Consider the following 14,291-nt stretch of genomic DNA (forward strand, 5'->3'; position numbering starts at 1 on the left):
AAGAAAGCAAATTAATGTACAAAGGAAGACACAAGACACCGTGAGAACAGGTTTAAGGGGGAGGGGAAACGTTTCCATCATCCCTCAGACTCCGCTGAAGGAATTCTCCGTGCTCGTGGCCCAAGGGGAACGGTAATGGGAGAGAAGTAAATTCTTTCACCTCTGGGTTGAAATCCAAGTCAGGCTGGTGGTAGCCAAGAGCCATTAGCGTAACATCTGCTGGCTGTTCATGAGCCCTGTGCACTGAGCTCCGTTCCTCAGTGTCCACATCTCAGTCCCGCTAATTGGCACCACGTTGGCAATCTAAACAGAGGGGTCAAAGTCTGAACATGCAGCAGGCATGAGCTACGGGATTAGTCAACTTCAGATTTGAGCACATATGTGATAAATTATACATGTGGTCTATGTAACTGCATCTAATTGCTCCACCGTCCTGTTCTGCCCTCCGAAGAAAACCGTAAATCCAAGCAATGAACGGCCAGCGTTCCCTTGGCAAGCACACAGCTTCTGAACTGCTACAACACATTATTGAGATCATTACTATCCCGAGCGCTTAAGCAATTGCTTCAATTTTAAGCAAAATTAAGTATGAGCTGAAGTGTTTGAATAGGTACCAATATCCATAATAGTATCTTCTGCTTAACTTCAGTTTATAACTCAAAATTGCAACACTCACTCAAAATGCAGTAATGATAGAATCTTATAAATCCCAAATACTTTACTCTTTGTGTTTCCTTCTTCTGCAGCTGCCCAACAAAGAAAGAGTGCAAAGGAACAGAGCTGATCTAAGAACAAAACCCATTAGCTTTTAGAAAATTATCCTCTGCATTGTCCCCATGGTAAAATATTTGTCTGAGGACAAAACCCACGCTATTATATCTTAATAAACAGCAGTAAAAGAAAACTGATTTTTCATATAATCTGAGTATAGCAGCATAAAAAAGAACAGTCTTAACTATGGAGGAAGGAAACTCATGTTACAGTTCAGTAACTCTTCCTGATGTTTACACATCACTTTGGTTTAAAGAACTGCTTATGATGGGAACGTGATGAAAGCTGTTGAGCATGCAGGGAGACAGAACCGAAGCCAAAAGAAGCATCTTTGCCAGAACTCTACCAGAAAACAGAATCACAGTGAGTTAATCAGGAGGGACCTCGGGAGGTTTCCAGGCCAAGCGGCTGCTAAAGGCATGGTCAACTTCAAAGTTGGATGAGGCCGCCCAAGGACATTTTAGATGAAAGCACAACATATTACGGTGCCCTGCAAAATCCACATATACAGAAATTGTTCTTGCTAGCTGAACAGCCCTTTCATTTACCACTGCTCTGGAAAGATTCAAGTTCTAGGCCGTTTTGAGAAGTTATAAGGGTTTGCTGTCGTGAAGAACAGTGATAAACTGAGAAGGAAACAAACCTGATTTAAAAATCCATTAGCACCAATGTTTGGAGAACTTGACCTGAGGACAGGAGACGGGCTGAGAGAGCCTGGGAAGGACAATCCTCCCAAGATCCACATTTTATCTTGTGTTGGAAAGGTGTGCTCAGGCCTCCTAAGAAAAGCGCAGGCACTGACAGAAGGCCGGTCTGCAGGAAAGCAAACCCGGGTCCGGTCAGCCTGCGTTCCACAGTCTACAAAGGGAAGGAGGGGTTTTTTTCTTCTTGTGCAAGGAACACTTGCAGAGCTACCATCCAGAGAACCCAACAGTATCTAAGCCGCCTTAAACACGACCAGGCTGCTCCTTTTAGCCAGGCTGCGAACCCCCACCTGGCCACCCATCCTCTGAGAGCCAGACCAGTTTAACCTTAAAGAGTTTAACTTTACCTGTTCCCAGTGTCTGCACACATTCTGTCAAGGATTCCATGGGTTTTTGCAAGAGCTTGGTGGACCAAGAGATCTGCCTGATCCAGCAAGAACACTCCTTCCCAGAGCTACACCATCCCTGCCGGGCCTGCGAGTGCTTCAGGCAGCCAGGACACAACCATCGCAGGCTCCTAAAGCCTCTAAGCTGGATCTTCCCTTACTCTCTTTTGTAACTTGCAGAAGTAGAACAGGATCATGCCACATTTTTTAAATGCTAGACAAGCTCCTTCTGCTTGAAGACGCATTATGATGAGCTTCTTTTAAAATCGCAGTACTGCAAATAAGTCTATTGACAACTGAGGTGGGTTCTGCTGTGCTGACATCTGAAAGAGAATGAGGGGAGACTGCTGAGTGCCAGGGGCCTAATGCAAGCTGGAGAAAAGCAGGTTAGCACCAAAGACACGGACACTGCGACCCGCCTCCTGCAGCCCGGCCTGGATGTTCTGCAGTGAATCTGCGGAACTAATCCATAACGCCACAGGGCTCGGTTGCGCGATAAGGTTCAAGTAAAGGTTATAATCGAACAATGTAGTGAGCTGCTTTATTGAGCAGCTCTAACACACACCTCTGAACCCTCATGTAGCTACCACGTAAGCATTGATACAGTAATAAATGTTTTCTCACAAAACCAAGTACAGAAATAATACCAAATTCATGAGTTTCCTGAGAGTAATTCCTCTACACTTGGAAAACAGGAGGGGTCCAAGAAAGAAATGCTTCTCTGCAGGGGAGGGAGGCAGGAAGGAAGGAAACGTGAATTACATACACCTCTGGATAAGTCCCCCTTCTAAAAAGGAAGGAAATTAGAGTTAACTAAAAAGAGCGTGTTTAGCAACATCGCACAAGCTGGGGGGGAAATAACCCCTCGGAAATGCTGGTTAAGGAGAGGCTGCCGATTCCACCAGCAGAGCTGGCAGGGCCGTTCTTCATTCCTCCCATTGGCAGCACCACTCTGAAGTTACCTACGAATCAGGCTCACTATTTGATGGTCACCTTTCCCCGTGTCATCCTACGCATTTTTGGAATAGGGCTGTTAAAAAACATGTGTTTTCACTTCTTTTCTTTTTAATTAAAAAAGCATAACTCATAACCCAGCAGAGACAAAGGCTCTGTTGATACAACAACATGTGGATTAAATCTGAAAGGAGAAAGAAAGTTGTTCTCTTAAACTGACAATCCTGCACAGAGGGCTTATATCTAAACGGGTGTAATAAATCAATAGGAAAGATTTCACTTTGGCTGAAACAACCATTTGTTTAGGCAGGGAACAAGAGCATTTTAAATTTGCTCTGGACACTGTACACAAAAGGGTTTCTTCAATTTTGTGAGGGGTTTTTTTGCCTTTTTTATTTTTTTTTTTTTGTATTTTAACTATATCCCCAAAGTTTTGCATTTGCTTTACTTAAAAATATTTACTTTTTGGCGCTTAAACCTATAACAAGTTGGTCAGGTAGCACCACCAGGCCCTTAGCTAAACTGCTTCTGCTGAAAAGAGGAAAAGAAGAAACAAAAGTTGTTTGCTCCTTTTACATTATTATATTAGGCAGAAGACTGGCCTAAATTTATGCTTTCCACTATCATGCTTGTCTCTTGTCTTTTTATAAACACACATTCTACTTCTTCCCTTTAATTCTATTATTGAAGCAGAAAGCACTCGCCAGCTGTTGCTACCGACCCATATCGGACACTGGTTTGTCCCATAACGTCTTCTGAGGCCACCAGGACAAGGTGCCACATCAGAACCCCAGTCTGGAGGTGCTCCGGTCACTGCGGTCACAATGCCGCCCTCCAAACGCTGCCCAGACACACGCACTTGGTCTGCAGATCCCAAGAAAACAAACGGCTGCACGGGGAAAAACAAAGGAGACCTGACAGAACGTTTCAAGTACGACATTGATGGTAACTGTAGATGGGCCCCAGACCTGCAACTGTCCTTTTTAATAAAAATCAGATGGTACCTGGAACGGATTTCAGAGCTAAAGCAAAGATGACACCAGCATCTACTAATTACACTTAGGACATGGTATCACGAAGACGGCGTTGGCCAACCTGTGCAAACACGTCACCACACAGCTCCAGCTCGTCGGCAAAGAACGACAAAGACCAAAACATAAATCAGCATAAAAATAAACTTCTAGTTCTGCAGAAATGTTGTGTGAGAAAATATTTGTAGGAGATGCTACTCAATGCTGGAAGAAAGCGTCTCATCCAAGCACCAGAGCTCCTCTCCAGCACCTTCTGCAGAAGCCCCTGGCTGCTTCATCACCATTATTTTCTACAACACCCAACAGCACGTGTGGTGAAACGTAGGAAAGGGCCTCTGCATATGGGACAGAGCGTAACACTGAGGGGGCGAAGATTCTGGCTCAAGCCTCTGTCGTTCAAAAAATCATTCCTAATATCATTTACAGAAATCACAAAAGCCAAGCTCTTCAAAACCATTACAAACACAAACCCCAGCCCCACAGATGAAAATGCTTTAGACTCAGTAACTTTTTCTACCAGGGAAGTCTTTATTTATTCCATTTCACTTTAAATTCCATTTGCCAGCCTGGCAAATAGAAGTTTTCTCAGGAAGCACAGCTGATGCTGCCACAGCCTGAGTGCCCAGCCTGCTGCTTGGCCCCCAACCCACCAAAACAGCCCGGGGCTGCTGGGCTGCCCCCCCGGCCCACAGAACCTGCTGGTGCCATCAGGGCTGGTGGGACATGGGAAGTGTCCGGGTTATTCTGCCAGGCTGCCCAGCCCAGAGCTGGCGGGACGAGCTGCTCGCCTGGTGCCATCAAGTGTCCTCCAGCCTGCAGGACGCTCCCCAGTGTGTGTCCCACACACGCGCTGCCACCCGCACAGCACCACGGCCCAGTTCAGCTTCTGCTGCCTCCTCACGTACCCTCTACTGGGGACAGACAAGGAACAGCTTGGCTTTCCTTCCCTAATCCAAGCAAACAACTCTTTGCCAGTAGCGCTAACAAGGAGCCATACTAGTGGGACAGAAATAGAAGGTGTGAGATTAAAAACTAGGAAAGGAAAAAGATGGCCTGACAAGTACTCATTATTCTGGTTTAATTCTGGAGAAGTAAGAGTCTCATGGCCATTAGAGTTCATGGAAGCACAACACAGTTATTTAGGATACCAAGCAAAGTATCATCTTCCAGCTGCAGCAGAGAATCTGCCTTGATGAATTCTCAGGTTGTCAACACGTGCCAGCTCGAACCCCCAGCCGATAAAGCTGTCACCTCCCAGTAAAGCTGAACCCCTGGTTCAAAAAGAAGCCCTGGCAGTCCCAGCTGGAAGGAGTACTTCCCAGTATGGAGACGATCAGACAACTGGTTTCTGTTCAGAGCTGTTACTGCCCATCCAAATCAATCCCCACACGACATGCACAGCATCATCGGCCAGCGGCTCCGCAGAACCAGCCACCAGCAGCAACGCCAACGCAGGAACGGGAATTTAGAGGCTAAGTGAAGCAATACATTAAATCTGAGGTTTATGCTATGTAGGCACCGTTCCAGCATGGGAAACATGCACGGCCGTTTTGCCAAGCCCAGGCAGTGTGGGTATGATTCAGTGCTAATTGCTCAGAAAAATGTTTCCAGCTCCACCGGTTTGGGATGCCTTTTGAAAAGCAAAACAAGGTATGTTTTGGACAAGGTTAAGATGATGTTTATGTTTACAGACAATCTGACTCCTGCATATAAAGAATGCTACTCCTTGGATAAAACAACACAAACATCAAGAACAGGCAAAAGTGATGCAAATGATCTGGCTCTGTCAACTCGCCAGAACAGAAGAGGCTCCAAAGCAGCTGAACAAAACTCATAGTCTTAAATTTGACTTCCCCGACTCCTGTTCAGTATTTTAATTATATTTTTAAAAAATCCTAAACCACTTCAAATTTCAAAGTGTGTTTATATATGTTGATTAAGTCTCCCAAGGTAAAAATCATTAGCCTTTCTATTACAGAAGGAAAGTGAAAGAAGACACAATAAGCTACTTGTCAAAGGCACAGAAGGAACTGGTATAAGGGCTGGAATTAAAACCCAGAAGTTTCTGAAGCAATTCACTGTTTCTAAAGGCTTTACGTTTTTCAAGATGATAGCAACAATACAAAAATAAGGTCCCAAACTGGATATACATTTAGGATAAAGGCACTTTATGGGATAAAGCCCATGAGAAAAGCAAGTTATTTACATTCATTAATCCACATTTGGAAAACTACAGTGAACTAATAGATTGTTGCTCTGTTCCATACGCAGCATTCAATCAGCCCACAGTGTGGTCAGTCCTGCCTTGCACTGGGTGATAGTGAACTCTACAGGGTAATCCACCGCGGGCATCCTTCCTTCTGCTCCGGGGTGCAAATTACATTTACATGGGGACCTCTCTGTGCAGCGTACAGGGTGCTGTGTCCCCCAGCAGCACATCAGGACCTCTCTGTGCAGCGTACGGGGTGCTGTGTCCCCCAGCAGCACATCGGGACCTCTCTGTGCAGCGTACAGGGTGCTGTGTCCCGCAGCAGTGCATTGGGACCTCTCTGTGCAGTGTACGGGGTGCTGTGTCCCGCAGCAGCACATCGGGACCTCTCTGTGCAGTGTACGGGGTGCTGTGTCCCGCAGCAGCACATCGGGACCTCTCTGTGCAGCGTACAGGGTGTTGTGTCCCGCAGTAGCACATCGGGACCTCTCTGTGCAGCGTACAGGGTGCTGTGTCCCGCAGCAGCACATCGGGACCTCTCTGTGCAGTGTACGGGGTGCTGTGTCCCGCAGCAGTGCATCGGGACCTCTCTGTGCAGCGTACGGGGTGCTGTGTCCCGCAGCAGCGTCCTCACACGTTATTCAAGAGTGCCCTCTAACGAAGCTGCAGCTGCATCTCCAAACACACGAGAGAGGCCAGAAAAAACCCACAATGAGACTTTCCAGAAATTTCTCATTAAACACCAACCTTTGTATCTATTTGAGTAAAAGGGGAGCAGAGATGATGTGCACTAAGTGGTGACTGCTCCTGCACAGACATTTGCTGTTTCCCTCAGTGGTGAGTACCCCAGCGGGCAGCAGTTCTAACCAGAAAGATGGGAAAATTCAGTTCTCCCATTTTGAGAGCAGAACCTGTACTGATTCACATGAGGGCCCAGGGCAGTTAACCCGGTATAACTTTTTTAAGATAAACTGAGTTCTACACAATCTACTTTACCTGTGAGGAACTGTTGGGTAACTTTGCAACATAGGAGGTAATAAAATCCATCTTGACAAAAATCAGGGAATATCAAAAATGAAGTTCACAAATCAAAATGGAAACCTCATAAATCCATTCTCTAATACACTGTTGCACCATAAAATATTGCTTATTTGAAAGGATGTCTTCATCTAAGCTGGGGTCACACAAACTACAGTATCTGCTACAAGTTTGTATGACTGGTATTCAGTTTATTGCCAAGTTCCCTTTCACCGACCTACATAAACTAATAAAACATCCAGAAAAAAAGAATATTACTTTCAGAGACAAGCTCCGCACAGAAAAGCTGATACTGATCCTCAGAACAGAAATTAATTTTAATAATCCAGATGTCGAATTGTCAAATTAGGAACATTCCACTTAAATATCTACCTGAAAATAGGCAATGAGGGCACAGCTTCTCCTGGGGGATCAGAACAGTCACAGCAGCCGGTGCAACTGCTGCCCCATCCTCAGCTTCCCCCAAACACCCAAGCTATGAGCATAAGGTGAAAGAGATCAACAAAGTAATCAAAGTCAAAAATTATCGTTTCTAAGCTCACACAAGACTACAATGGGGCAGGAATTCCTTGAGCTGCGCTGCCCCCAACCTGCAAATATGGAGTTTGCCCCATATTGTCAAACACCTTGGAAGAGACCGGGGTCCAGCACACAGACTCACCCCGGAGGAGCCCGGTGACCGTGGTATCTGCCGAGGGTTGTCCAGGGGGTTCTGCTGCCAGCGCGGAGCTGCAGGGAAGCAAACAGGCCTGTTAGCACGCGGAGCTTCGGGACACTTCCCAACACAAGAGTTGGGCCCCACTGACGCCATCTGAACTTCGGCCCCACGATAAGTTCTGTCTTGGCAAGAGAGAGATTCGCAGGCATCAAATGTTCTTTTGAACTGGAGCCTTACGTACCTGCCAACATTTTTACTTCCTGCTAAACGCTTTTACTATAACATTAATCTCACGTGGCTAAGAGTCACAAAAGACTGATAGAACACCATATAACGATGTTGTAAAACATTCGGAGAGCCATTATCCTGATCCACGCAGGTTACCCCCTTGAACAGAACATCACTGGGAGACCTCCCCTCCCATCCAGCCCAATGGGCCCAGTGATAACCACCGCTCACAAAACAAAAAGCAAACACCACCGCAGCTACACGGCCAATAAAACTTGCTTTACACAGCCTGAAACAGCAGGGATCCATCACATAAAGCAAAATTGCACTCCACAAAAAGAGCCAAGCCCGTTTCCCTTTGGTTTGTAACAAGGGGGGATTTTAGCCCCCAAGAATATTCTCCAAAACTTTACAGGCAATTGTATAACCTAAGAAAACCCCCATGGAGCAGTTTGATACAGCAAGTATTTCCCAAGCAGTGCAAAGTTCCTCCTGTGTGTTCTCCCACATTTTCAACATTCCTCCCGGCACCGCTGTGTTCCAGCCAACTCTTTTCTGACATAACAGCTTATTCCTCGAGGTCAGACAGAGTTTGACGCTAAAAAGATCGGCAGCGGACAGACAGACAGTGCCCTGGATGTTCTGAAAAAAAGACCTTTCTTCCAATAACACGTAACCCAAACAAGGCTCAATGAATTTGTGTGAAAATCAAAAGTGATCATAAAGTGTCTTTTGAATCCTAAAGCAGAAAGTTGCAGCACAGCATGACAAATGTGGAAAAAACCCTTGAAATGAGTAACTGAACCACACAGTTATGGGCACAGCTATAAGTGAACACCCTACTATTGTAAAGTATTCTCCTTTTGAAGGCAAGGAGAGCAACAGCCAAGAATAAATGGCATTGTATGTGTATAGCTAGCCATAAAATGAGAAAAAACAGCATTATTTTAAACAGAACAGTTTAAATTGAGAGCAGCCACACATCAAAGTGTGACCATGTCCTTGGCAGAGCTGGAGATGTAATAAAGAGGCACTTATTTAAGTGCATTTAAATGCATGAAATGTATTTAGAGCTAGCGGCTCTTCTGCTCTCACCTGGTAATGCATAACGAGAACCACAATAGTGCTTCGCAACATGCGCTTAGGAAAACGCACAAGAGTCAGATGTCACCTATCGCGACAGGAATCTGCAGCGCTGCCTTCACAGGCTCAGAAACGGTTCATACTGAAGCACTGAGCAGAGAACCTGGCTTCTGTACTATGACATCAAGAGACTGACAGCACTTTGGTGTCAGTGGCTCCCCTCACTAGCAGTGAGGTGAGGTCTGCAGAGCAGCTCCCGGCTCTGTATCAAGACAACGTTAACCACACTTCATATATTAGTTTTCAGATTTTTTTCTAGTGATATTGCTATTTAAACATTTATACAGCATAAAATTAGAACTTTATTTCACGTGTTTAACTCTTCCGTGTCCTATATCTACTTCTTCTTCACCAGCATTTTCCTTTTCCTTCCAGATCCAGTGCTGCAACTCTTAAGTGCAGGTAACACACATTAGTCAAAGGAACAGGAACCTCAAGTTTTATAGGTGATCAGACAAAGGTTGAAAGATTTTTAGCTGCTTCTGGTATGCTCAGGTTTCAAAACACTCAACCTTCATCAGCCCACCTACTTCTTGCAGGAGACACTGCAAAGATGATTATTCTATAAGAACTAGCAACGTGATTTTTCTTTTTCTTTAATAATTTTAATTATTTTCTTTAAGAATTTTGATTAATTTTCTTTAATAATTTGCCTCGACCCTCAAACAGCTCTAGTTCTACTTAGAGCCAACACGAAGGACTATGCCCAAAGCATCATCTCAAGTAATTGGCAAAGTGGAGACAAAAGAAGTTACTAATTACATAAGCAGGGTTTTCTTGCTTAGTTTTTATCTGTAGACCATAAAGCGTCATCTGCCTCAAATCATTCAGCAGGCAGTAAACAGCTGGGAACGTACGTCCTGCTCCTGATCTCAAACAGCCGCACACTCTCGCCTTCCAGGCCCAAGTTAATGCTATTTGATCACATTGCAACACCAAACCACACGGATCCACAAGAGAAACAAGACTTCTATCCTCTGGTAAAACATCTTTCCAGACTTCTCATGAAATCGAACTGGAGCTTCTCTTCAGTCCTCCCTCATCCCACACAACACTCTCCCCTCTTTCATTTTTCCCTCAATAACTTTCCAGACTTTTCTCATGGACATCTGCCATGCCTCTTCCTAGACTACATTAGTTTATTACACATAATTCAATTAAAAGGTGAAAATGTAAACCAGAAAGATGCTCAGCACTTAGAGTATCTCCTATTTCTGCTACTGTAGTTCTGTTCCTCTCCCACAGCACTCAGCTCCTGTTCGGCCATCCCTTCCTCCAATGCACCTCACTACAAAGGGGAGCTACTTGAGGAGGCTGCCCTAGTATCCCCAGAGAGCTTTTATTTTGAAGGCACTGGTATACTACACAAGCTTAGTAATTAGCTTTTTGAATCAAATTATTAAAACTTGGTTCAGGAGAACATTCTTAATTCCAACAGAATGCCTCTGCCAAACTGTCTCTGAGCTCAGAGTGGCCTGTGCCCCTCATCCCTTCTCCTCTCAGGCTCCATCACTTCACACACCAGCAAGAGATTTAAGGCAAGTTTGAGTACAATTATTTACTCACACGAGCGACTGCTTTTGTTGTCAAAGAGTGTAAGTGCATAGACCTGTTCCCCTTGCTGTTCTTACCAACCACGTTCAACTGTCCCAACAAGGAGAGCTGAGAAAAGTGCACCCACCGCAACTGCTGAACTGGAAGCACCAACAGAACTTTGTGCGGCTGGGTGTTACGATTTCTAACAATAGTGTTATTGCCATAAAAGACCAAAGAGCAGGTTTTCTGATGGATCATTTACATTCCAGAATATGCACTTTGCTGGTTCTACTCCACATGCTAAAAGGTTATTATTCCCCCTCTGTTGTTCTGTTGCATACAGTGAGAAAATGCACAGAACCAGAAGTCACGGCCGTTAGTGACACTTGTGCCAAAAAGCTGACGCAGCCATGGGCAGGTGCCTGTTCCCATAGGGAACCAGAAGCCCCTGGAACGCCAAAATGGACAGTGCTACACGAGAAGCAGTTTCACCATTCATAGAAGCACAGACAGATTGATGGATTTTTTAATTAAAAAGTCACAATTTAGAGTGAGTCAACAGATCCTTTAGTTGACGCCATCATCCCATACCCTTTTATAAAACCTACTACCCAAAAAGCACTCTCATCCTACTGAAACAACACATTGAGACAAAGAGATCCCCAAATCCCTTTACAAGAACCTGATGAGATAAAAACTGTGCCAGCAGAAAGTCCCAGCGTGAGAACTGTGCTCTTGCTGAAGGTGAAAAACTGGTGTGATGCTGGAAATCCCTTCCTGACCTCACATCTGGATCACACCGCAAACATCTTGGGAAGACACAGTAAATGAGGGAGGGGATTGTCCAAACGGGTACGAGACGCATGTTTGCACAGCTCCGTGTCTGCTCCCTGTGGCCAAGCTCTGATGATTTACAGAACAGTGGAGGAGGAAACACGCTACTTTAATCTAACTTTCCCCTGCAAGAACAGCAGAATTCTCCCTTGAAGCAGATGTTCATCCGCAAGCACGAGATCACTTAAACTTAGCTTAATTTAGAACTACAGCCCTTTAAGCAAGTTTAAAAACTCCTGCTATTTCTGCAGCCGAGCAGACTGAGCAGTGCAGCGTCCCGGAAGGCGACTCGCTGATAATCTCCCCAATTTCCCCCAAACCACAAGGGCAAACTTGCACCAGCAAGTTGCCCAAGGTTCCAGGTTTAAGCCCATCTTGAAAATTGTTATTGTTTCAGCTTAGGAGCTCCAAATGATGGCAAACCTTTAACATCTCCTGTAAACTATTCCTATAATTAACCTCCATCGCTGCTAGGAAATTGTGTCATATTTAAAAGAATTTGTGTAGCTTTGACCTCCAGTTACCGGATCTCACTATGTCTTTGTTGGAAAGACTGCAATGTTCAGCTATCAGATCACTTTCCCATCGGCATGGATTTCCACAGAGCGGCTGAGTCACTTCTTATCCCTCTTCTCTTGGAAGTGCCTGAATAAACTGAGTTCATTAAGTCCATTACATGGCTTGTTTTTCAGAACCAAAGCATTTTTGTGGCCTTCTCTGGACTCCCGGGTATTTTCATATCTTACTTGAGAGCTACTGTAAGTGGAGATTATGTTCTAGGTGTCTGTTCTGACAATACCATGAACATGATTCCCTTTAAAAAAGAAAAGAAAAAAAGCAACAAAAACCACAGAATCACAGTGTCAGGGACTGGAAGGGACCTCGAAACATCATTTAGTCCAATCCCAAATGAAATAAACTCTTCCCACACCAGTAAAGTTCAGATTGTGTCGCTGATGCAACTAAATCCTCCAGGTCACTCTCTGCCACCTCTGTGATTGTACAGTGAACCTGTCTTGGTTTCTAGATGTAATGTTGCCTTTTTCATTATATTAAGATCCTTCTCCTGCTTGTTGCCATCTAACCAGGAAGGTCAGACCAGGCTATAGCAGTAACATCTTGTCATTGGTCATCTCGCCTATCTGTCTTCAGTAAACTTTACAGCAAAGGTATACAGCCGCTTTCGGATAGTTTAAGGCAGTATTAGTATTTGAACAAAGAATTGGTAAGCGGAGGAGCTGACTGGAAACAGCCCAGTCATTTATGTCTTCTAATTAACAATGAAGATGCAGGATTTGCTCCTAAACTCATTCTTAAACTTTGTCTTGCTGCCCTACGGCATCACCTTTGTTAATTAAGTTGTCAGGTCACACTAGAGCCAAATTCCTCAGAGTTTCAAGTATGTGATTCAAACAATATCAAAACCGACTTAACCAGACCTTGAAATCCCCTAAAGAAGGAACACCGGGGGTGGGGGAATCTCCTCTTCAAGGGTATGTTGTTAAGTCCTTGATCTCTACATTCATTGCATTTGTAGTATCTAATTACAGAGTTTTAGAGGCTTGTTTTATTCCTGCTACTAATATCAGGTTAACCTGCTTCTTTTGTTTTGATAAAACACATTTCATCCTCCCACACGTGTGAACAATATCTGTGGTACTTCCAATCCCAGGGAATTTTTTTTCCCCCATTTTCCAAAGCATTTAAAATCGGTGGCGGGGAGCTCAACCAATTCTTTTCAAACTAAGCCGTCTGAAAACACACGGATTCTACCGTTCCTGTAGCAGGCCGGCCGCAGATTCCTTTGGCTTCCAGTGATACTTCGTTATTAATTCACTCCAATTACCTGTAAGCCATATAATTATGTATAGTGGCTACACAAAGCCTGTAAAGCATGTAATTATTCGTAATTATGAACCTGCGGCCCGCACTCACTGTCCGCCTCTTCCCTCCGCTCCCCGGGTTTCCCGGCCCTTCCCCGGGCTCCCGCTGCTCCGCCGCCACTTCCCGCAGGTCCAGGGGCCGCTCCGCCCCCAGGCGCCCGGGCCCGGGCGGTGGCCGCTCCGCAGGGGCCGCTCAGGAGCGGGACGCGGGCGGGGATCGGCCCAACCCGCCGGCTCCGCCCGCCTCAGGGGCCGCACAGCGCGGGCTGAGGGGCCGCCGGAGCTCCCGCCCGCCACAGCCTACCGTAAACACCGTAAACACCGTAAACACCGTAAACACCGTAAACACCGGCAGGTGCGCACCCCGCGCGCAGCTCCGCCGGGAGGCGCCACCCAGGGAGGCCGAGACACTTCGTGGTTTTATTTCGGCTGCGAAGCGCGTTACACCCGGAGCGGCCCCGCTGCCCCCGCCCGCCCCGCCCCGCTCCTCCCGGGCTCAAGGTCCGCTGCGCTGCGCCGGGCTCCTCCGTTCAGGCCCGGGCACAGCTTCCCCCCACCCCGAGGCTGCGCCAGGAACCGGGCCCCATCGCGGCCCTGCGCCCCCGCGGAGCCGCAGCCCGGCCCGGAGCTGCCCCGGTGCGGCCGCCGGCTGCTGCCACTCACCTGGCACCAAGCCGGAAGCAGCGAGGGGAACTCCGGAGTCCTCCTTTTAAAATCTTCCCCGGCGCGCCAACTCCTCTGCTCCGCGCGACAAACCCGACCGGGTCCGGAACCCCTTGTGCGCAGCCGCGCGCCCTACCGGACCGATTTTGTGACAGCACCGACGCAGAGCGCCTGCAGGGGGCGGTGTCGCCCGCAGCAACGCAGAGAGCCCCGAGTTTACCGTATTTACCAGGGGGCGGCGGCATCCTTACGC

The 14,291-nt window shown here is 46.4% G+C and overlaps 1 protein-coding gene across 18 annotated transcripts in view; it reads right to left on the reverse strand.

The window, feature by feature from the left end:
• Positions 1 to 14,283, reverse strand: part of EXD3 (exonuclease 3'-5' domain containing 3) — a 298,384-nt gene extending 284,101 nt beyond the window's left edge. For 6 of the 18 annotated variants that reach the window (XM_071817367.1, XM_071817366.1, XM_071817371.1 and 3 more), the window contains exons 1-2: positions 3,537 to 3,571; positions 1,823 to 2,184 (exon numbers count right to left, since the gene is read on the reverse strand). In XM_071817367.1, the coding sequence (XP_071673468.1) occupies positions 1,823 to 1,862 (40 nt within the window). In that variant the 5' untranslated portion in view covers positions 1,863 to 2,184; positions 3,537 to 3,571. Of the gene's footprint in view, positions 1 to 1,822; positions 2,185 to 3,536; positions 3,579 to 7,754; positions 7,823 to 13,410; positions 13,615 to 13,715; positions 13,834 to 14,038 lie in introns of those variants that run through there. The other 12 variants (XM_071817354.1, XM_071817355.1, XM_071817352.1 and 9 more) reach the window with 12 other exon arrangements.
• Between the last annotated feature and the right edge of the window lie 8 nt (positions 14,284 to 14,291).

This window comes from Patagioenas fasciata, chromosome 20 (assembly GCF_037038585.1).
Source record: "Patagioenas fasciata isolate bPatFas1 chromosome 20, bPatFas1.hap1, whole genome shotgun sequence".
NCBI lineage: Eukaryota > Metazoa > Chordata > Aves > Columbiformes > Columbidae > Patagioenas > Patagioenas fasciata.